General features: G+C 41.3%; 2 protein-coding genes and 1 long non-coding RNA gene across 3 annotated transcripts; 2 read left to right on the forward strand and 1 right to left on the reverse strand.

The window, feature by feature from the left end:
* Window positions 1-1,037: 1,037 nt before the first annotated feature.
* Window positions 1,038-2,602, reverse strand: LOC136422127 (uncharacterized). The gene is made up of 2 exons (XM_066409773.1): window positions 2,557-2,602; window positions 1,038-1,450 (listed from the first exon to the last, which is right to left on the reverse strand). Exons 1-2 carry the CDS (start codon window positions 2,600-2,602, stop codon window positions 1,038-1,040), a joined length of 459 nt encoding a protein of 152 aa, XP_066265870.1.
* A 1,675-nt stretch (window positions 2,603-4,277) lies between these two features.
* Window positions 4,278-15,955, forward strand: LOC136422128 (E-selectin-like). The gene is made up of 6 exons (XM_066409774.1): window positions 4,278-4,425; window positions 4,555-4,725; window positions 6,346-6,516; window positions 11,303-11,473; window positions 14,646-14,816; window positions 15,948-15,955. Exons 1-6 carry the CDS (start codon window positions 4,278-4,280, stop codon window positions 15,953-15,955), a joined length of 840 nt encoding a protein of 279 aa, XP_066265871.1.
* A 2,656-nt stretch (window positions 15,956-18,611) lies between these two features.
* On the forward strand, window positions 18,612-22,492 carry LOC136421651 (uncharacterized). Its single transcript, XR_010753481.1, has 3 exons — window positions 18,612-19,562; window positions 19,962-20,055; window positions 20,365-22,492. It is a non-coding gene; the product is annotated as an uncharacterized lncRNA (long non-coding RNA).
* Window positions 22,493-24,557: the final 2,065 nt, after the last annotated feature.

A 24,557-nucleotide genomic window follows, 5' to 3' on the forward strand; every position in this document is an offset into this window, starting at 1 on the left:
TTAGTATATATCTGTGAATTGATAAAGGTGTGAACCTAGACTACTAGTATCTTGACACTGAGATTGATATATTTTGACACCTGTTTTATCACTTTACAATTGTTATTGTTCTCCTAAGGTTGTGAATTCAATAGGTGTGAAACTGTATTATCTTGACACCTCAAAATTTGCATACTGAAACATTGTTGGACCTTCTTCCAACTGATATCTTTCACACAGTATTAAAGTTTTGTCACTCAACTTTATCAGAAATTACTTTATCAGAAAACAAACTCACGAAATTTATCCATCATGAAATATGAACTAATTCACCTAAAAGTTAATAGTTGTGAAATGTAGGTAGTATGTTAAACATGATTGAAATGTAATGCAATAATTTATTCTATTTTCCAAAGCATTTCCATCTAATCAGAATTTGTCCAAATAGAATCGTCGTTTGAACTAGGACAGATTGCGATCGCAATCTCTACTAGTAGAATCGGCGATTGTGCTAGGACAGATAGCGATTGCAGAATTTGTCCAAGTAGAATCGCCGTTTGTCCTAGGACAGATTGCGATCGCAATTAATCTCTACTAGTAGAATCGGCGATTGTTCTAGGACAGATTGCGATCGCAGTCAGTCCTAGGACAAACGGCGATCGCGATCTGTCCTAGGACAATCGCCGATTGTCCTGAATCGCCATCTCTACTGTGACATATATATATAATCTAGCACCTCGGGTATCTTTTAACATCGCGAACAGCATTAAGAACACAGCAAACTCAAGCTCGAATATGCTAAAATGTGCTGTTTTCGAGTTGTTTTCGGTGTTTCCAATTTGTTTTCGGTTGTTTTCGGTTGTTTTCGAGTTGTTTTCGGTTGTTTTCGGTTGATTTCGGTTGTTTTCTGATATTTTTTGTTGTTTTCGATTGTTTTCGGTATTAAGTGATTTTCTTGTTTTCGGTTGTTTTCGGTTGTTTTCGGTTGTTTCCGGTTGTTTTCGGTTGTTTTCGGTTGTTTTCGGTTGTTTTCGGTTGTTTTCGGTTGTTTTCGGTATTTAGTGAGACCGGCATGCGGTCAAGGGTCGCTTCTTGGAGGCCGGTCTCGCGAGGATACGCTTGGCAGCTTGTAGGACTTGTGATGGTAGAGGGTGGGTGTGAGGTGACGGGTGGCCAGCTTTACGATGCGCCCAGGCGACGGCGAAGGTTACGGCCTCCAGTGGCGCGGCTGAACGAGAAGCTTGCAAGAGCTTTAGCAGGTACAGGGCCAGATGCGGACCGTGGCCTGGGAGGGAGGGAAGTCCGTTGGACGAGGCGAAAAGCTCCCAGCTGCGGAAATATCTAACGTACTTCTTGATGGTGTTGGGAGCTCTGTCGGCGATGATGATGGAAGGTAGGCTGGCGGCCAGACTGCGAAGCTCTGGGTCTTCCAAGTCCTGGAGTTCAGGGCAGGGGCGGGAGGAGGCGATGGCTGGAGAGGGCGGAAGGAGGAGTGTGGGGGTGTGGACGAGTTAGGATGAGAGAGAGGAGGTCGCCCGTCCTGGGAATAAGGGCTTAGTAAAAATAATAATATATAAAGGACGAGTTCCCTCAAACTGGGCTATGGTAGAGTCCACAAAAAATAAGAAAAAGCAGGGTTCTAACAAAACAAAACAAAAAAGGCAAAGCTCGTTGCTTACAACAGGCCGTTAGCTTCCAGAACGTGGTAACAACAATTTGAGATAACTCAAGTGTAGATAAGCACAAGGTAACAACATAAAACTATAAACGGCAGCTAACAGTGCTGCAAAGTAACACTAAGTAACTAGTTAATTCAACGCGGATATAACAATTTACTAACTAAGTAATGTTAATACTTCCAACGGCAAAGAAGGTCCGATATTCACGTACAGAAAGCTGTAGGTGACAACACGCTGAGAGGACCCAATGGTTAGGTTAACACAGGTTAAGCTATAAAACTATAACATCACTAACAATGCTGCAACGTGACGCTAAGTAACTAAGTGACTCAACATGAGGGTAAAACACCCTTCTAACGAGTAACGAAGGTAAAACAGCTTCTAATTAAACAATTTCCAATTTAATTGTGCGTTGGTTATATGATGAAAATGCATTTAGAAAAATTCAAGATGGCGGAACCAAGATGGCGGATTTCACTAGTGGTAGCTACATTTTGTAAATATGAATGTAATTTTATGACGTCATCCCGACGTCTTTTTTGTTGCCATCGACAAATAACGTCATTGGATACATTATAATTTGTCATACATAATTTCTATTAAAGTTTTATCGTGTACCTTTCACCTGTTATATGGAAATACCGAATTCGGCGGTTTTCGCCAATAAAATCACTTAAAGAGCAAGGCTGGACTATAAAACCACCCAATAAATTCAGCTAACGTAAACTCCCAGACCTCAGTCTGCTTCTGAATGCCGTGGTGTTCACATCAGTGAAGGGGCTCCCTGGCTAAGACAATTTACCAAGTATTGAATTTACTTCAGCACATGTTTTAAATCATATAGTGTATAAAAGGAATCAAAGTATAGTTGCACATAAACAAGTCAGCATTGTAGTACCTATCCAAGAATATGAAGCAGTTACAACACTGGCCTGGCCTGACATGCTCACTGGTAGAATGTCTCAGACATTGGCTGTCAGTATACAAATTACATGTCTACAGCGCCCCTGAGTCTATACTGGTTTCTTAGACTACCAAGTAGTCACCACAATTGTATAAGTCATACTTCTAGACACACAGCTATCAAAGCTAATTCAGCTCTGAGGAAAATATGGATACAGTTCCAACTTTGACAGGGTTGCTTTGACAGTTGAAAACACAATGTTATGATTTTCGGAAAGTTGCCTAGCAAAGTTACGTATTGTATTGATCACGTAGCTTTGTTACACCTACATGTATCTGGGTTATTTTGTTGGTCTGACAATGTTTTCTTCAAAAACTAGTGAGAGAAATACAGGATTTTTCAAACCTTGAGATGTCAGTTAATATGCAAATGATTTCCTGTCGTCTGCTCTGATCCGATTCTATTGTTCTTTGAGTCAGACGGGTAGAGATCCCCTACAGAGGACAATCCATTTATGATGTTGAAATGAGGGTTGGAGTCAATTTAGATACTAACTCCCTGACAGAAGATAGATTTTATAGGAGGAGATCCCTGGGTCCTGCTTTCTTGTCCTTTAAATGGCATCATAATACGTCGCAACGTCATAAATCTTTACGTTCATTAAAAATGTTGTTCTTTCACGTTAACTTTCTACAAAATCATATTTTGTTACTATGATCATAATAACCCTTGGCATACATGATACAGTTTTGACCCCACTGGACCACGCGTAAACTTCCAAGGAAAATTTAATCAACAGTGAGTCAATTTCGGTAAAAAGGTATGAGAAGTTATAAGACATATATACAAATAAACTCATAGGAGGAATTTTGTTTTCGACTCGATATGTCAAAATTGCACATGTTGATATACGCCTGGGGTCAGTTTTGACCCCATACGGTGGTTTGAGGGTTAAATGAGGTACATATTTTTCACAAATGCATGATGATAACTTCCAGAAATAATGCATTCATATTTGGTGAGAGTGTGTGTATACGTCGTGTATATATATGAATGTGTGAGTATCTGTGTGTACGTGTGTGTGTGTGTGTGTGTGTGTGTGTTTGTTTGTTCTCGTGTTTGCCGGTGTGCCTCTGTCTCTGCACGTTGGTGTTTCCGATGGGATATTTGAGGTCCGCATAACTTAAAACATCTGATTGGATTTTGCTGGTGTGAGATTGGTAAGTGGGTATTTGGAAGACTAAGGTCATGGTCTCTTATGAATACGTATGGTCGTGATTGTGTAATTTTCTATAAAACTGTGTAGCCGATAGCTAGTGATCCTACATAAAGGGGCATAATTCCATTCTCTATACAGTTTATTTTAGAACTGAATACGTGTTTTCGTTCAATACTTTCAAGAAAATAAATGAAAAGATAAACAAATGTATTCATATCTGGTCGATGTGCTTCGACAAAAATATGCCTAATAACGTGAAATATGAGAAAATATTTCTCAATTTACATTTTTGATGAGAAAATTCTATAATTCGGGTATAGTTCATGATAGGAGTTTAATTCAATTGGTCATAATTTCTTAAACTATAGAATGGAGGGATGAGGTCTTTGACCCCTTGTTATGGGTTTGTTCTATCACGTTATTTGCATATTAATAATTGATGTTCGTTTCGATTGGATTGGATTAGTTGAGACGTATCATGTGCGCGAATATCATAATGACCATCAAGATGGGCACATTGTCAAATCCGTATGCAGCCGCACAGTGCTCCCCACTTCCCGCTCCTGCTAACGGTGGTGTGAGTGGCTCTATCTCATATGGAGACGAGCCTACCTTCGCGTACGACACAGAATACAACCTGGCTGGTTCTGCTATAACTACCTGTCAGGCTGATACGACATGGAACAACAGTCCACCTACACGTACGGATACGATTGTTTGGGACAGTTCCATGTCGATCGGTTTGAGACATATTTGTTTGTATTTGTTTTTAGCTGTACAGTGTAATGCACAGACAGCTCCTACAAACGGTGGTGTGAGCGGTGGCAACTCCTTCGGAGACGAGGTCACATTCACGTGCGACACGGGGTACAACCTGGGCGGTTCTTCTACAACTACCTGTCAGGCTGATACGACATGGAGCAACAGTCCACCTACATGTACAGGTAAGATTGTGCTAACTGCTCCGGCTCGGGTAGCCTGGCAGTGTGTATTCGTTATATGACTAGACGTGGAGTTCAAGTCCGCTAACATGCATATATATATATATATATATAGAACCGGTTTAACATAATAAACGTAATGCGCTCAATCAACGAAACTTCGATGCGCCCCTGTTAAATACATCAAACGTATCCAGCCTATTTTACGCTGATGACTTTGTCATGCTATCAACAAGCAAACATGGTCTACAAAATGCAATAAATACTCTAAGCATTTACTGTTACAACTGGATATTATCGGTAAATCTTACCAAAACAAAAATAATTGTATTCAATAAAAAGGGACATATGTTTTCAACTCTAAAATTCAATCTACTCAACAAAGACATAGAGATAGTTTCCTCGTATTGCTATCTGGGAGTGGTATTTACAACAGGTTGTAACTTTACAACAGCGATAAAAACATGACAAAAGAAAGCATTAAGGGCTTTGTTCAGCATAAAAACAACCTTAGGAGACAGCAACCCCTCAATCTCTCTATGCTGCAAACTATTTGATGCCTGTGTAGTGCAAATTCTAACTTATGGTGCTGAAGTTTCGGGCAAGTCCCCAACTGAACATGTTCATCTTAAGTTTTGTAAATCAATCCTAGGCGTAAGAAAGAATGCGAGCACCTGGCAACGAGGGCAGAACTCGGCAGGTACCAACTATGGATTGAAGTATATATTAGACTTTACTAGTATTATAAAGGCCAGTAAAAGAAGTACCCACAAATAGTCTTCAGTTTGAATCTTTTCTAGTTCAACAAGACATTCACCGACGCAAGTTGCCATGTTGGCTGTCCTCTGTTAGTAGATTCCTTGATGAATCAGGCTTTGCCTACCTTTTACTTAACAGGGACAGTAATACCGCTCACTCCGAAGTTAAACAAAGACTAAAAGATATCTATGTTCAAAGTTTTTACTTAGAACTGAACTCCAGTGGCAGAAAAGAGAACCAATGTAACAAGCTAAGAACGTACAAAACTTTTAAACATACATATGAAAGAGAGAAATACCTTGATATAACAAACTTTAACCATCGCCGCACCATGACTAAGCTAAGGATTAGCGATCACTTACTACAAATTGAAGCTGGTAGATATAACCGGACACCTCCTAGTGATAGACTATTTATATTTTGTAATGAGAACTATGTAGAAAATGAAGAACACTTTGTTCTAGAATTCTCTCTTTATAAATATATACGCAATTCTATTGTTAGTGCCATATTGCTAGAACGAAGATATGCACATTAAACAAAGAAGGAAATGTTTGCTCATAAAATGTCAACAGCCAATTACGATGTAATGAAAAAATACTCTGTGAATTTGTCTACAAACGTTTCAAGAAGAGAAAATAATTGTGTAAATCACAGTTAAGCATAGAATAGTTTTCTTAGTATTCTACTGATATTGTAATGCATTTAGCCCTCTGTTGGAAATGAATATGCAATAAACTTCATTGTCATTGCCATTGTCATTGTCAATATATTAGCTTATTGACCAGTATATATAAAGCATGTGCGCAAATATTTGAAACAACAACACCCTACAGCTATTAACATTTTTGTAACTGTGTACAGCCGTACAATGCTCCCCACGTACCGCTCCTACAAACGGTGGTGTGAGCGGCGGGAGCTCCTTCGGAGACGAGGTCACATTCACATGCAACTCAGGATACGACCTGACTGGTTCTGCTACAACTACCTGCCAGGCTGGCGGGACCTGGAGTAACAGCGATCCAACATGTACAGGTACGATTCCGCCAACAATCAATGTTAAAAACAGGGAAACTTTTTTAAATTTTTAGACCAAATTTAAATACAATGATGTACAGAGGAAATCTATTATCAAGATGGGTTGGTTTATATGCATGAAAGATCTTTTGATGATACAGCTGTATGATGGCTAAACAATGTTATCCTTCTTGGAATGAGGTTCAACTTTCTCATCGAGGCATGATAGATATCTCTATGAAAAGCATAGGTGTGTGTGTGTGTGTGTGTGTGTTTGTGTTTGTGTGTGTGTGTGTGTGTGTGTGTTTGTGTGTGTGTTTGTGTGTGTGTGTCTGTGTGTGTGTGTGTGTGTGTGTGTGGAGTTGTTTTTGTGTGCATTTGTGTGCCTGTTCCTGTATGTTTGCGTTATCGATCGGATATTCAAGCCCCGCGGTCAAGAAAAACCGTGAAGGTCTACTGTGAAGATTCGCTTTAAGAAGAGGAAGAAGGGGGAGCAGGAGAAACATGAGAGGAAAATATATATTTTAAAATACCTGTGGATTGGGTGAAATATAGATAAAGGAACTGTTTTGAAATTCAGCGTTTGGTATCCTTTACAACCTGTAACAGCATGTAAGCCATTTGCTGATCAATGCTGACCTCTTTCACCCCAGTACTTCCTTCTTACGGCGGAGCTTCCATGTAAGACATCACGAAATCGCAGGCGAAGGCACCCAGATGCACGGCGACATGCCGACCTGTGTGCCGATTACCGGCGCTACAAAGGTCCCTTGCTCGCACGTAAATGTTGCCTCACTTGTGTTGGTCGACATCACGAATTCGCGGGCGAATACACCCAGACACACGGCGACATGCCGACCTGCGTGGCGATTACCGGCGATGCGAACGTTCCTTGCTCGCACGTAAATGTTGCCTCACTTGTGTGGGTCGACATCACGAAATCGCGGGCGAATATACCCAGACACACGGCGACATGCCGACCTGCGTGCCGATTATCGGCGCTACGATACGAACGCCCCTTGCTCGCACGTAAATGTTGCCCGACATGTGTGGGTCGACATCACGAAATCGCGGGCGAATGTACCCAGACACAAGCTACCTGCGTGCCGATTAAAGACGGGCGATGGAAAAGGCAGCGCCCCTTTGAGGCCCGTGGCACCAGTGGTATAAGTGGTACAGGTGGTTTTAACACTGAGACGAGTGAAAGAAAAGGGAGCGCTCTTCTGAGCCCCGTGGTATAGGTGGTATGCGGTGGTACAGGTAGTTTTAGTACTGTCCGTGAGACGAGCGAAAGAATAGGCGGCGCTATTGTAAGGCTTGTGGTATAAGTGGTACACGGTGGTATAGGTGGTTTTTATACTGAGACGAGCTAAGGAATAGGCAGCGCTCCACTGAGGCCCAAGGCACTGTGTAGTTGGCCAATCCTTCTTCGGGGCAGACGGGGCTCTCTTCCACCTGGGTCTAATTTGGCACCCGGTGGTAGAGGAGGTCGCTATACTGAGACCAGCGAAGGAATAGGCAGCGCTACTCTAAGGCTTGTGGTTTAAGTGGTACACGGTGGTATAGGTGGTATTTATACTGAGACGAGCTAAGGAATAGGCATAGCGCCACTAAGGCTTGTGGTATAAGTGGTACACGGTGGTATGGGTGGTTTTCATACTGAGACGAGCGAAGGAATTGGCAGCGCACCACTAAGGCTTGTGGTATAAGTGGTACACGGTGGTAGAGGTGTTTTTTTATACTGAGACGAGCTAAGGAATAGGCAGCGCGCCACTAAGGCTTGTGGTATAAGCGGTACACGGTGGTACAGGTGGTTTTCATACTGAGACGAGCTAATGAATAGGCAGCGCTCTTGTGAGGCCCAAGGCACCGTGTAGTTGGCCAATCCCTCTTCGGGGCAGACGGAGCTCTCTTCCGCCTGGGTCTAATTTGGCAACCGGTGGTAGAGGAGGTCGCTATACTTAGACGAGCGAAGGAATAGGCAGTGCTACTTCTAAGGCTTGTGGTGTAAGTGGTACACGGTGGTATAGGTGGTTTTCATACTGAGACGAGCGCTCGTCTCAGTATGTAAACCACCTATACCACCGAAGGAATAGGCAGCTAGCGAAGGAATAGGCAGCGCTACTCTAAGGCTTGTGGTATAAGTGGTTCACGGTGGTACAGTTTGTACGGTGGTAGAGGGGGAGGAGAGAGGGACCCTTAAATAGGTATAAAAGTAAACAAAGAAAGCTCCGCGCTTAAAACCTGTATTGTTTTGAAAAACGAATATGTGATTTAGTTTAAACCAAGAAACTGCCGGCTCCGCTTGCTCTACAGTGCTGCCTTGGTTGTTATCTCTGTGAAGAAATGAGGTTAGGTTTCACTGTAAAACAGGTACCGTCGAGGTCCTAAGCTAGCTTGACGAGCGCAGAAACCTGAAGGGACCACCCTAAAGAATTTTAAAAAAAAAAGCTTAATCTTACTTCCATGTGTGAACAAATTATCGACACGCTAAAAATATATATGGTTGCTTTGGTCCCTAAGAATAAATATGTGATTTTGGAAGGTACCATGCAGAATATTACAATCTACCTTGACCCATGCTTGAACCCTGGAAAATTGATCATAAGAAACCCCGGCTTTACTCGAAGGCACCTCCTCCGGGTTGTTTGTTGTCCCTGTACAGAACTGATGTCAGCGGTTGAAATGTGGCGTACAGTATGACATAATGTGGGCAGTTTGGAAGCGGCGATCGCTAGGGTTTACATCCCTATCTGCTACCCTTCTGGTGAAAGTTTCCGACAAATCCGCAGTGCTACGTATACCCAGAACTAAATCTCCAAGAAGGCTTGCATTTACCGTGAGCACGTGGAAAGATAGAAAATTTGCGAAAAAAAGATACCTTGAGATTAGCACAAATTTCTCTTTATACAAATAAAGTCACTACTCTACACTACTCTACTCTACGTGTAGAGCGCTTTGTCATTAGTTTTCTTCACATTACCTTTAGGGCTTCAAATTGCCGGAAACCGAAATGCCAAACTGCCCTATTAAAGTAGTCTGGTAACTAAACTATATACGGGCTGGCTTGGAGGCGTTCTACTGGCCCCAGTCTTAGAAAGCATGGACCTTTTCTCATCTGCTGGATACCTATATCCCTATATTTCCAGCGGTCTTTCTTTCCTGTTCCGGTCGCTCTTTTCTGATACTAGTATTAGTTACTGCCGACCCGTGAGCGACCCGGTAATCGGGGCACGATCATCGGGCCTGTTTATATTTTACCAGGCTATTTTGAAGAAGGCGTCTGCAATGTCATTGGCGTATCGTGAGTTTTTCTAATCTTCGTGGTTTTCCAATCATTTACCGGAGTAACTGGATGTATTTAGCTTGGCGATTTGACACTCTCGGATTGGCTGACCCTATTCTGTCAGCCTTCCGTGACAGTACAAGCACCTGTCACATTATGTTGCAACCGCACACAGGTATAGTGACCTCCTCTACCACCAGGTGCCAATTTCAAACCAGGCGGAATAGATCTCCGTCTGCCCCGTAGAAGGATTGGCCACCTATACGGTGCCTTGGGCCTCACAAGAGCGCTGCCCATTCCATAGATTGTCTCAGTATGAAAACCACCTATACCACCGTGTACCACTTATACCACAAGCCCTAGAGTAGCGCTGCCTATTCCTTCGCTCGTCTCAGTATGAAAACCACCTATACCACCGTGTACCACTTATACCACAAGCCTTAGAGTAGCGCTGCCTATTCCTTCGCTCGTCTAAGTATAGCGACCTCCTCTACCACCGGTTTCCAAATTAGACCCAGGCGGAAGAGAGCTCCGTCTGCCCCGAAGAAGGATTGGCCAACTACACGGTGCCTTGGGCCTCAGTGGAGCGCTGCCTATTCATTAGCTCGTCACAGTATGAAAACCACCTATATCACCGTGTACCACTTATACCACAAGCCTTAGTGGCGCTCTGCCTATTCCTTAGCTCGTTTCAGTATAAAAACCACCTATACCACCGTGTACCACTTATACCACAAGCCTTAGAGTAGCGCTGCCTATTTCTTCGCTCGTCTCAATATAGGCCTCTGTGGAGCGCCGCCTTTTCCTTAGCTCGTCTCAGTATGAAAACCACCTATACCACCGTGTACCACTTATACCAAAAGCCTTAGTGGAGCTCTGCCTATTCCTTAGCTCGTCTCAGTATAAAAACCACCTATACCACCGTGTACCACTTATACCACAAGCCTTAGAATAGCGCTGTCTTTTCTTTCGCTCGTCTCACGGACAGTACTAAAACCACCTCTACCACCGCATACCACCTATACCACGGGGCTCAGAAGAGCGCTCCCTTTTCTTTCACTCGTCTCAGTGTTAAAACCACCTGTACCACCGTATACCACTGGTGCCACGGGCCTCAAAGGGCGCTGCCTTTTCCATCGCTCGTCTATAATCAGCACGCAGGTAGTCGTGTGTCTGGGTACATTCGCCCGCGATTTCGAGATGTCGACCCACACATGTCGGGCAACACTTACGTGCGAGCAAGGGACGTTCGTAGCGCCGATGGGCAACATTTACGTGCGAGCAAGGAACGTTCGTAGCGCCGGTAATCGGCACGCAGGTCGGCATGTCGCCGTGTGTCTGGGTGCGTTCGCCGGCGATTTCGTGATGTCTTAGATATGATAATTACAGTTTGCATCCATCTGACTCATTTGCTCCGATGAATAATGCTTGTTTAGCTTGACCAGTAGATACCAAACACGTTCGCAAATGTCAGAATTAACACCACTCTACAGCTGAGTATGTTGTGCCTGTCTACAGCCGGACAGTGCTCCCCACGTACCGCTCCTACAAACGGTGGTGTGAGCGGCGGCAGCTCCTTCGGAGACGAGGTCACCTTCACGTGCGACTCAGGATACGACCTGGCTGGTTCTGCTACAATTACCTGTCAGGCTGGCGGGACCTGGAGTAACAGTGATCCGACATGTACAGGTACGATTCTGCTCATCGTCCAGCTAAAGTTAGCCTAGTGTACGGATGGCAGGATGTGAAACGGGGGTCCGCCAACAATCAAAGTTAGAAACAGGGACACGTCTTTAAATCTTAAGATCAAATTCAAATACAACTAGAGTTCCACGAACACATTATCTTCGCCAAATAATTAAGGCTTATTATGTATAGTGATTAATACTTACATGCTTATCACCCCCTGCAAATTTGATCATACACCATACTATTTGGAAGCTATTTGGGGCAAATGAGTCCAGTCTAGATAGGGTTAAAAATCATTTGGTGGACTAGTATATGTGTAGAGTGTACTGATATATGTTATAACTGGTCATGAAAAAATGTTAGTATGTTGATATTGTATCGGCCACAAAGGTTCAATATTGCAGTGTTGTAACTTGTAAGTTGAAAGTGATGATGAAATGGTACAGTCAATATATTTAATAGAATAAATCTTTATTCCATATCATACACATTTTGAAAGACATAGTACATATGACTTTTCCGCACCTAGCAGTAGTGCAATTTTGGTGCAGTGTACTCTCCAAGCAGAGGAGTGGGTCTGGCTGGACAGTGTTTTTTGACGCGTTTTCTGTATCTGTATCTGTATAGCCGGTATAACCGCCATTAGGCGTAACACACCAGCTTCGGAGGCACGCGGCGCGGCAGCAGCTGGTCATATTACACCGAACGGTCTGTTACACCTAGTCTTTGCATATCTGACTGCAACCGTTCTTTAAAGCTACTTAGTGAGGAATTTCCTACAGTACTTGACCCCTAAATTTTGAAGCTCCGCTGCAGTACCTTACGTACCCGCTAGAAGGCCGATTATCGAACTTGACCTTCCTGCTGTAAACCCTACCCACCCACTAAATATCATACAGATCCTTCAACAGCTTCTTGAGTTATGCTGGCGACATACAAATACACATACATACAAAGCCTGCTGCAGTACCGAAGGAAAACGCCAGGCAAACCATTTTTGAACTTGACCTCCGTTCCCACAACATCTGCACACCTGCACAAAATTATGAAGATTCATCAACGTTTCCGTCCCTTTCTTTGCTTACAAACGAACACAAACATTAAAAGTCCACTGCAGTACTGTTGAAAAACGCAAGGTGGGCCATTTTCGAACTTGACCTTCGTTTGCACAACCACTACACACCTACTTAAAATCATAAAGATTCATCAAAGTTTTCTAGAGTTCTGCTCCTGACATACAGACAGACCCACCCAACAGATTTTCAACCGAAAACATAATCTAATGATGTACAGAACACTTAAAATCTATCATCATCATGGTTTGTATGCATGATATCATCATCATCATCCTCATCATCATCATCATCATCATCATCATCGGTCTTCCTCTTACGAGGTGCAGCAAGTGAAGTTTGTTCTCCAGAACTTCTTGTCATTCATTGCAGAAAGGATTTCCTGTCCTTCCAAATTAGTTTCAGCTTCTATGAGTCTCTTGCGAGTTGTGATTGGTCGACCAATCCTTCTGTTTGCGTCCGGGTTCCAAAGCAGAAGCTTTCCCGCTGGTTCACTGCTACGTACAACGTGGCCCGCAAGACTCAGCTGTCGACGGTTCACCACTGTGGTACTGTTTATTTGTAGCGTGCTTCCACCATGGTGTATTGTAGATCACACGGAGCATCTTCGTGTAAGTGCCATTGAGTTTTTTGGAGCGCGTCGTCGTCATAGCCCAGGGTCCAGAACCATATAAAAGAATTGCTTCTATGCATGCTTTAAACACTTTTGTCTAAGTTTGTTTTCTAATCGGAGACTTCCAAATTTTTTTGTAATGAGTGGAGGGCACTCCATGCCTGAGCTATCCTGATATTCATGTCATGTATACTATCAGCGTAACCTCCTAGGTCTTTGAAATCGGCAACTCGCCCGATTGTAGTACCATCGGAGGCTAAAAGTAGACTATCAGTTGTAGGATTTAAATGCATGTACTTAGTCTTGTAAGCGTTAAGGTGCAAACCAATTTTATTATATGAGGTTTCCTCTTTGTTGAGAAGATTTTGTGCAAACTTTATTGAGTTTTGGAGCAAGGCAGTGTCATCGGCGAAATCGAGATTAGGGAGGGTTTCAGCTGGGTGACGTCGGCTCCGACGACGACGGAGGGTTAGACCCTCTATGTCGGATATGGAAGACCGTAATGCATAATCAAGGCATATTACAAAGAGGAAGGGAGCCAGTGGGTCACCCTGGCCGAAAGGACACCGGTATTAGTGTTGAATGTATCCGTTTCTCCTTCAGGAGTGATTACCACAGCCGTGGTTTCCTTATTCATGACACGAATGGCCTCCCACCTGAGTTTTGGAATATGCCAAATATGACTAAGACCCTTTTGCCTTTTTGTAATACAACATTAACATGCATGAAAGATCATTTGATAATACAGCTGTTTGATGGCTTAACAATGTTATCATCCTCTGAATGAGGTTCAACTTTCTCATCGATGCATGACAATTACCACTATGAAAAGCATGTATGTGTTTGTGTGCGTGTGTGTGTAGTTGTGTACATTTGTGTGCCTGTTCCTGTGTGTTTGCGTTATCGATCGGATATTCAAGCCCCACGGTCAAGAAAAACAGTCAAGGTCTATTATGAATACTCTTTGGAGCTTCCTAGCAGCTTGACCTAGAAGAATTTGAACAGACAATTTTCTTCAGTCCTTTTAAAAACGATTATATGAATAGCTAAACAACGAAATTCCTTTTATATTCAGGGTGCTTCGATGAATATGTGCCTAATAATGAGAAAATAATTAAAACTAAATCTTCATTTACGTTTTGATGAGTAAATTCAAAGTATTTTTGGTGTTTTCCATGATAAGAGTTGGGTCCTTCTTTGGATAATCAAACTATAAAATGTGCAACACAATGATTACATTGCAAACCCGAATACAGTCGTACAGTGCCCTCTACTTACTGCTCCTTCAAACGGTAGCGGCTCTGCCTCATTAAGAGACGAGCTTACCTTCGCGTACGACACAGGATACAACCTGGCTGGTTCTGCTATAACTTCCTGTCAGGCTGTCAGGCATGGAACAACAGTCCACCTACACGTACGGATACGATTGTTTGGGACAGTTCCATGTCGTTCAGTTTGAGACATTTTTGTTTGTATTTGTTTTAAGCTGTACAGTGTAATGCACAGACAGCTCCTACAAACGGTGGTGTGAGCGGTGGCAACTCCTTCGAAGACGAGGTCACATTCACGTGCGACACTGGATACAACCTGGGCGGGTCTGCTACAACTACCTGTCAGGCTGATAGGACATGGAGCAACAGTCCACCTACATGTACAGGTAAGATTGTGCTGACTAGTACTGCTCCACCCCGGATAGCCTTGCATTGTGTATATTCGTCAAATGACTAGACGTTGAGCGAAAGTTCGCCAACATGCACAGGTATATCGAAGCAGTTCGACACAAGGATCTAGAATGGAATTAAGACCAAAATCTAGAACAGGCATTTTATTCCTTACAAATACATGTTGATCTTATCACTATATATAATCATAGCTAAATCATAGCTAAACACTAGCTATTTAGGGTACTGGTTGTCCAGGGAAAATGTTGCCTAGCTATGGTTGCTATGTAAATAAAATCTATAATAGAAATGATACTTTTATTGCATGCAATGTTCATGCAAAGATTCATGCGCTCATCCTTAGTTTTTGCACCAATCACCTTGACTATTACTATATATTAGATCGGGGCCAGCCTTGAAGTGCTCCTAATGACCCTTGAAACTGGAAACTTGTGCAATGATTCTTCCACCAGCATTCCCATGTAGAATGGATTATTTTAAAATAACATCCACTACATAAAGTAGAGTTTTGCATAGATACCCTAGTCCAGACTTGATCATGAGTTCGAAAAATTTGTAAACCCTATGCAAGAAAGGACTCTTTAAGCGTAGCCTCTATCAAGCCCTCCTACGGGCGTATGAATCGAAGAATTCGGCAGAAAAAGAAATAGTTAGCAAATAGAGTCAGTCCATGCTGAAGATCACATTTAACTGACGTGCAAATAAAACCCTGGCAAATATTCTCCCTATACATGTAGCCAGCATAGTTAGTTTGGTAGAGACTACCTCAAGCGACATCTAAATGCAAAATTGGCCAGTTCGAATACTTCCACTCAAATAATGGACTTGCCCCCAGTCCAAATAAACATCCGTGTATGCATTTTCGGTTAAGAAATAACTAAAATGTTACTTCAAAAATCATTTCAAATGACCTAAGCCTGTGATAAATGGTCAATTTTTTTACTGAATTGGGCAATTAGACCACATTTTGAAATGAAGTGCGCCCATTTGCTGCCGCTTCCAACACCATGGTATAGGCAATATATAATCCAAAAAGTCCAAAATTAATCGTTTTGAACTGACGTGTGCAAAAGACTGTGAATGTGTTCGTTTTTTTGTGTCAAAAGACATCTAACCAAATTGCGGGTCATTATGTTGAACGGATCCAAAATATACGATTCTGGTCTGAAATCGGCCGAAATCATTTTAATGCCAGTTATAAAACTAATTAATCAAGAAACATCATCTGGGGATATTTGCCTGTTCTACCCTTGTGCCAATTTCAGGCCATTTGGCCCAAAAAAGACACTGACCTGAATATAATTGACAGGAGAAGGAAGAGATGATGTTCGAGAAGAGAAACATATGAGGGAGAACAATTAACTTGGCACAAAAATTTGGGAAACTTTAATTTGGTTGATCATATTACCGTTTTTTCTTGATTAATTTCAATGTATTTCTGCAGATGCGGATATATTTGCGGGGATTAATGTCTTTAATTTTGCTAATCTGTTTGGACAAATGAAGCCAGGTTGTTCTCACGGTAAAGGCACTGATAGGGGCATCCAAGCCAAGAGGACACAGTATGCCAGCCACTGCTGCAGACACGATTGCTCAGTGCGAAACATTTCGCTTCGGTCTGGTCAAGTGTTCACCGTGTCATACACTGCATGAAAAGTGGGATTTACCACATTTACCTTAAATGAATAAACGACTGGTAAATGTGGTGTATTGAATTTACCCACATTTACCTCAGATTTACCTATTAAATACTGATAAATGCCTGGTAAATTAGTGTAAAATCCTAGAAAGCTGTAGGCAACATGACTTTTATTCTTAAACAGAGGTGTTTCCTTCCATAATCTACACATGTGCATAGTAGTATATTGTTTTTAGGCATGTCTTATATTAAGGCTAACCTATAGCTAAAAGTGAGGGTGGGGGACATGTAGTGTATAGAACTCCCACCACCCTGAGATAAGTCTCATCTAAGGAGACGGGGTTATGTAGTGTATAGAACCTGTCTCCTTAGATAAAACTTATCTAAGGAGACGGGGATATGTAGTGTATAGAACCCGTCTCCTTAGATAAAACTTATCTAAGGAGACGGGGATATGTAGTGTATAGAACACGTCTCCTTAGATAAAAGTTATCTAAGGAGATGGGGATATGTAGTGTATAGAACACGTCTCCTTAGATAAAAGTTATCTAAGGAGACGGGGATATGTAGTGTATAGAACCCGTCTCCTTAGATAAAACTTATCTAAGGAGACGGGGATATGTAGTGTATAGAACCCGTCTCCTTAGATAAAAGTTATCTAAGGAGACGGGGATATGTAGTGTATAGAACACGTCTCCTTAGATAAAAGTTATCTAAGGAGACGGTGATATGTAGTGTATAGAACACGTCTCCTTAGACAAAAGTTATCTAAGGAGACAGGGATATGTAGTGTATAGAACCCATCTCCTTAGATAAAACTTATCTAAGGAGACGGGGATATTTAGTGTATAGAACCCGTCTCCTTAGATAAAACTTATCTAAGGAGACGGGGATATGCAGTGTATAGAACCCGTCTCCTTAGATAAAAGTTATCTAAGGAGACGGGGATATGTAGTGTATAGAACACGTCTCCTTAGATAAAAGTTATCTAAGGAGACGGGGATATGTAGTGTATAGAACACGTCTCCTTAGATAAAAGTTATCTAAGGAGACGGGGATATGTAGTGTATAGAACCCATCTCCTTAGATAAAAGTTATCTAAGGAGACGGAGATATGTAGTGTATAGAACCCGTCTCCTTAGATAAAACTTATCTAAGGAGACGGGGATATGTATTGTATAGAACACGTCTCCTTAGATAAAAGTTATCTAAGGAGACGGGGATATGTAGTGTATAGAACACGTCTCCTTAGATAAAACTTATCTAAGGAGACGGGGATATGTAGTGTATAGAACACGTCTCCTTAGATAAAACTTATCTAAGGAGACGGGGATATGTAGTGTATAGAACACGTCTCATTAGATAAAACTTATCTAAGGAGACGGGGATATGTAGTGTATAGAACACGTCTCCTTAGATAAAAGTTATCTAAGGAGACGGGGATATGTAGTGTATAGAACACGTCTCCTTAGATAAAAGTTATCTAAGGAGACGGGGATATGTAGTGTATAGAACACGTCTCCTTAGATAAAAGTTATCTAAGGAGACGGGGATATGTAGTGTATAGAACCCGTCTCCTTAGATAAAAGTTATCTAAGGAGACGGGGATATGTAGTGTATAGAACACGTCTCCTTAGATAAAAGTTATCTAAGGAGACGGGGATATGTAGTGTATAGAACACGTCTCCTTAGATAAAAGTTATCTAAGGAGACGGGGATATGTAGTGTATAGAACACGTCTCCTTAGATAAAAGTTATCTAAGGAGACGGGGATATGTAGTGTATAGAACCCGTCTCCTTAGATAAAAGTTATCTAAGGAGACGGGGATATGTAGTGTATAGAACCCGTCTCCTTACATAAAAGTTATCTAAAGAGACGGGGATATGTAGTGTATAGAACCCGTCTCCTTAGATAAAAGTTATCTAAGGAGACGGGGATATGTAGTGTATAGAACCCGTCTCCTTAGATAAAAGTTATCTAAGGAGACGGGGATATGTAGTGTATAGAACCCGTCTCCTTAGATAAAATTTATCTAAGGAGACGGGGATATGTAGTGTATAGAACCCGTCTCCTTAGATAAAAGTTATCTAAGGAGACAGGGATATGTATTGTATAGAACCCATCTCCTTAGATAAAACTTATCTAAGGAGACGGGGATATGTAGTGTATAGAACCCGTCTCCTTAGATAAAACTTATCTAAGGAGACGGGGATATGTAGTGTATAGAACCCGTCTCCTTAGGCTATTGAAATGGAGATGGTTGCTGCCATATGCACCATCTGGTTTAGGAAGGACTTACTTACTTAGTAACTCTGAGATGATGAACCTGAGGTCATTTATCACTTAGCTAATTAGTTACAACTATGAAGTCTCTTCATAGATTTATAGGCAAAATGTTTTCCTAATTTCATTATTATTCTCATCAAGTTTTTCCAATACTTAAATGAACTTTACATCTGTAAAGAATGATTAAAAATTAAGAAAGTTTCCAAAGTCATGTATTGTGGACAAATTTTATACATTATTTAACAGTTTTCAATCAAAATAAGTCTTAAATCTACAATGTAAGACAAGCAAGCAAAGTAAGGGGTCAAGGTGAAAACAAATGCTGTCAGGAAAACGTGAATCTAACCCAGGAGGAAGGCCCTGATCTTCACAGTTTGACTGTCACAGATGAATTCAACTTCTTTTGGACAGAAAGGTCAACTTCTGACCCAGAGGTCAACATCCTAGAGGTCATTACAGCAATTCTCTCTGATTGGTCAGGTTCACCACACATGCGCACTAAGTGGGCGGCATTATTCAGAATACCGTTGGTCCGGGGTCCACAGTTCTAGCTAGTAGAGATGAATACAAGGCTTTACGCGCCTCTCTGCGCTATAAATGGAACCACCATAGTCTACATTGGTCGATCATCGATCTGTGAGAGGCCTATGAGTGGAGAAGGAATCTGCCGTAAACTCAAACGTGCGGAAATTCATGGTGACTGACGTATCAGCGATGTGAGTTTGGTCGCCCCCCTCCCTCCTTGCACGGGACACGGCTGGCAGTGCATTTCATTTTGGACTGCTCTAAGGCTCGGTGAGTACAAACAATGAGATAAACCTGGCACGAATGCCTGTTGATTTACTTGTCAGCGGTTAACAGGTATTCGTGTCGGCTTTAAGATCATACGAAACAGAAAACACTCAACATATAGACCGAGACCTACCCTACGTAGCTATAGCCTCAAATTAGTATTTTGCCCCTGATAGGGTCATATGGGGGTCAATACCTATGGGGTGAGATTAAAAGAAGTCACAAGACACAACAGAAGCAATAGTGTGAAGTTAAACTTTCAAATTCAGTTTTCAGTTGAAGCTTCGGTCACTATATTATATTTTAGGTGGAAATTTAAGCTATATGTATGAAATTTGAGGATGCCCAGATTTTTTTTAATCTGTTTCATTCAATCATTGTTTCCCATTTTATCTACTGCAGCAGCAGTTGGTTGAGGAGGATGGTTGGGAACAAAGCAAACAATTGGCAGAAACTCAACTGCTGAGTACCTCTAGTGCTGCTACAGGCTTCAAAGGTAAGACTACAGTCCTGCACACTCATCAACATCAGATTTGTCACACTTGAGTTTATTCTGAGTCATCATGATTCTCCATTGTCTCTTGTTTGTTGTTAGCAGTTGTGATAGGATTAGAATGAGGCACAACAGTTGCGGTATGACAAAATCATTTGACTTGTTCCTTGATCATGCACATATGTTTTGTCATTTAATGATTTATCAATCTTGGGTACACAAGGGTAGTATACTTTCAGCCATGTACTATAATACTATAGGGCAGATGTCCATGTAAATTGATGTTCATTGATATTTTGTTTTATTTTGTAGGAACCAGCTCATCACAAGAGGGACTCCAAAGTCACCCAAGAAGTACAACATGCAGACACAGAAGAAGGCAGCGATGGACTCTAATGTAGATGAGAAACATTCTAATGGGGAGAGGAAGGTTATACATGAGCAGTTCTACAGCACATAGCATAGACTTGTGTTCACAGTTTTGCCACACCACAACCCTGAAATTCAATGTGTGTATTTTCTTTTTAAATAACTTAATTTTTATATCTTATCATCATTTTTGAATGGCTGCTAGACTAAGGGTGACCAAGGCCTTTATAGCCTTTGTAGAATATAAAGCAACTTGTATTTCAGTCTAATTGCACTATACAGCAATGATCAATATCATGATACATTATGTACTTTACCCTGCCCCAAATGGATTACTTGTAGATCACTTCAGTCTTGTTGTGAGTACAGAAATGTTAAAATGTGAATTGTAACATACAGACTTTCCCCAACCTTTCTTTTAATGAGTGATGATGAAGTTTTGCTTGGATAAACATGTTACTGTTACTAGTACATGACACTGATTTTGTTGACAAAGTGCAGATCCCACTGAATTAGAGCTGGGTATCGTACGGATACAGTTCCGGGTGCAGTCAATTAGGTACAGGTCCAAAATACCTGACCCTGCTGTATCGGGTACTGGACCTGACTCAGGGGATGGCCACTTTGACAGATAAAATTACTATGAAATTATCGTGGCAGTGTTCTGAAGCCACAAAGCACAGAAAACACATTTGCATGGCTGGAGAATTTTCATCTATGTTTTCATAAAAATAATACCTAGTGCTAGTAGCACAATCAAATATTATGTATTTACCAGTTCAAACATGCTTCTGTCCTTATTGAAAATCTGGCATTTTCCGAACAAGTAGTTTAGGTTCAGGTCCAGACCTGTACCTAAACCTGTGTACCTGTACCTAAGTTTTGTTTAGGTGCACAGCTCTACACTGAATGTAAAAATGTAAAACAGTCATCCTTGATTGATTGAGGTGAAGCATGATGCTTTTTCAAGTAGCTGGTGGAAGTGTTACTCGAATTTGCTACGGCTCACAAGCTTTTGTCAAGCACTCTGAGTCACCACTACTCTTCTTGATAAGTGTGTTGGGTTCTTTAACGTGCAGAGGTTTGAGGCTTATTCCTGAAGCTCCCTAGGCCTCATACAGGGGGCCACTGACTAGAGCTGTGTACCTAAACAAATTTTTGGGATTCAGGTACAGGTACACAGGTTTAGGTACAGGTACCTGAACCTAAACAAACTACTTGTTCGGAAAATGCTAGATTTTCAATAAGGACAAAAGTATGTTTGAACTGGTAAAAACATAATATTTGATTGTGCTAGTTATTATTTTATAAAAACACAAATGAAAATTTGACTCCAGCCTTGCAAATGTGTTTTCTGTGCTATAGAGTGGCTTTAGAACACTGCCACTGTAATTTCATAGTAATTTTATCTGTCAAAGTGGCCATCCACTAAGTCAGGTCCAGTACCGATACAGCAGGGTCAGGTATTTTGGACCTGTACCTCATTGATTGTACCCAGTACTGTATCGGTGCAGTGTACCGGTACACAGCTCTACCACTGACTTTACGTCGCCATCCGAAATGACAAATGCAATCCCTTTCAACACGTCCAAGTTGGGTCTGACTCTTTCAATTCTTTTAATTATGTCATCGTGAGTTCCTTGCAATGTTACTGTTTCTTTGCACAGCTTTGCTAACTTTATCATACTGGCACATTTTAATTCCATAGATTGTGACAGTGACAACACAGTAAAAATTTGGAACAAAATATATGATGCATGACATTACATGTACATATATCTATTAGTATAGTAAAGCAATTCTTGTATATGATTTCCAAAAAGGGTGTGTTTGTCAGTGCAGAATGATAGAGACTGATATGTTAAGAATAACTTAAGATTGTGTCTGCTGATAAACTGAATAATATATTAACTGTTAAATGGTGTTTGTAAGTAGTTAGCATGTATGGTGTATATATAAACAAAGTCATATATATGTGTGTTGTTAATGTAAGACAGTTGATTGGTGTATCTGTATAAACTGCCAATGTTACTATGTTCATCCAATAAATATTGCTGAGTTTTGCCCCAAACCCTGCGTTTGTGCTTCATAGTCCATGGTAAATTTGGGTAAAGTAGGGTAAATATGTCTTTCAGTAAAGGCGTGTATACATCCTCTGTAAATATGGGTAAATGCAGCTGTGAGAATACTTGGTATGGTAAATCTCGGTAAATGCGCTTGATAAATGTGACAGATGCTTCGTATGTTAAATCTGGGTAAATGCCCTGAATATATGTGAGAAATACTCACTACGGTAAATATTGGTAAAAGTATAATTTACACGCCCCCCGGTAAATGTGGGTAAATAAGGCAAACATTACCAGCAATACCTTAGGGGTAAATGGGGGGTATATTTACACATTTACCGATGGATAAATGCTGATAAATCTCTGGTAAATGTAACCTTTACACGGCTTTACATTACATATACCATTGTGGTAAATTCAACTTTTCGTGCAGTGATAGTCGTGGAAGTTGATGATCAGCTGTCCCATCGAACCGTCCCGGAACTGAGCATTGGGCAGGTGAAAGCCCAACTGAAAAGGGTGAACCCCCGCGAGGCTACCGGCGGAGATCACATCCCGCCTTGGGTGCTGTCTAACTTCCACGAGGAACTTGCGCCTGTAATGTGCAATATCTGGTCCACTGGAATGTTTTTGAACTTAATTCTGTAAGAAATCTAATGTAATTCAGGTGTGTCGTCAGATATACCTGCAATATTGATTTCAGAATAAAGATTGATTGATCTGTTTTATTGATTCAAGTCTTAAACAAGAGTCTGAAGACCCAAAATCTCCATGAAATTTGTTTTTATATAACATGTGTTTTATTTGCCCAAGTTATTTGTTGTTGCCGCTGCTTTTGTTTTATGTACCAGAGGGTATCAACATAAAGTATGCAGGTTTGGTAGTGTACCCCTTTGTGGTTTGACCACCAGCTGTTGGGACCTGGGGAATTCTTGTCCCAGATTTGAGACTAACAGGTACAGGTGTGACAGGGGTGAGCTCCCACAACATGCGTAGAATGGAGAGATAGACTATCCTCATTACTTATGCGAATTTGCAATTTGCACTTCACTGTGTACATCTCTATCCAACCTACCTGCATATCAAATAACATGAAAATCTGCCGTTCCTATCTTAAGCTATTCTCCCTCAAAGATTTTGATAAATACGCCATTGCGTTCCAGTGACACATACCAGTGGGCCCAAATCGACCTTGACCTTTCTCCTTCAAACACCTACCCACCTACTAAAAATAATTACAATCCACCCACACGTTCTTCAGTTATGCTTACTTCAAGCGCCAGGTGACACAAACATACGTATACACACACGTAAACACACTCAAAAACATATCCATGAAATATATATCATGCAAATTAGGCCCACATCTGTATGATTTGTATTCAACCATGTTCACTGTCAAATAAGGTCCAGCTGCCACAAGTATGAAATTCCAGTTATCTACCTATATGGAATTGCATTTTTTTTCTCATTAGTTATGCACATTAGGTCCTCATTTGCATAACTTGTTTCTTTAAATGTCCCTTTCTTTCTCAGTTACATATGTTGCATTTCTGAACTGTTGTACCTTAAAGGAGTTCTTAAGTCCAGGAGGCGGTGTTTTTTTTTCCTCAAGATGATGCATCAATTAATACAGAATCAGCCGAATTTTTACAGAATTCCGTTTGTGGTAAGTTTTACAAGGTGTGTTTCAAACAATATGATACTCACTTAACCCGTGCGGACCCTACCCATGTATTCCCTATGCGTAAACATACATCATTAACCGTGGATATTTTCGGCATTAAGGTGGGTGGTTAAGCACAATGAGAAGGCCAATTGTTGATAAGATATAAAATAACACATAGCAAGACGAGTTTTCCTTAACCCCCATGACATTCTTTTTGTAATGTAACTTTTGCCAGGCCTTGACAGGCACATTGTATTAGGCCATAGGCTGAGGTTGTTTAATTTACAGAAAATAGAGGGTCACCTGGGGAATTCGGGAGAATACTGAATGCTTTTTGATGCGCACGGGAATAGCGGGTATTTCATCGTATACTGTAAAAAGTATTCATTTTACTTCCTAAA

The sequence above is a fragment of the Branchiostoma lanceolatum genome, chromosome 16 (assembly GCF_035083965.1).
Source record: "Branchiostoma lanceolatum isolate klBraLanc5 chromosome 16, klBraLanc5.hap2, whole genome shotgun sequence".
NCBI classification, from domain to species: Eukaryota; Metazoa; Chordata; class Leptocardii; order Amphioxiformes; family Branchiostomatidae; genus Branchiostoma; species Branchiostoma lanceolatum.

Excerpts from the sequence above, each read along its gene's own strand:
- LOC136422127 (XM_066409773.1), bottom strand. The coding sequence starts at position 2,602 with ATGTCAGGCCAGGCCAGTGTTGTAACTGCTTCATATTCTTGGATAG. Across the intron at positions 1,451-2,556 it reads TGCTTCATATTCTTGGATAG|CCATCGCCTCCTCCCGCCCC; the intron begins GTACTACAATGC and ends CGCCCTCTCCAG.
- LOC136422128 (XM_066409774.1), top strand. The coding sequence starts at position 4,278 with ATGACCATCAAGATGGGCACATTGTCAAATCCGTATGCAGCCGCACAG. Across the intron at positions 4,426-4,554 it reads CACAGAATACAACCTGGCTG|CTGTACAGTGTAATGCACAG; the intron begins GTTCTGCTATAA and ends ATTTGTTTTTAG. Across the intron at positions 4,726-6,345 it reads CAGTCCACCTACATGTACAG|CCGTACAATGCTCCCCACGT; the intron begins GTAAGATTGTGC and ends AACTGTGTACAG.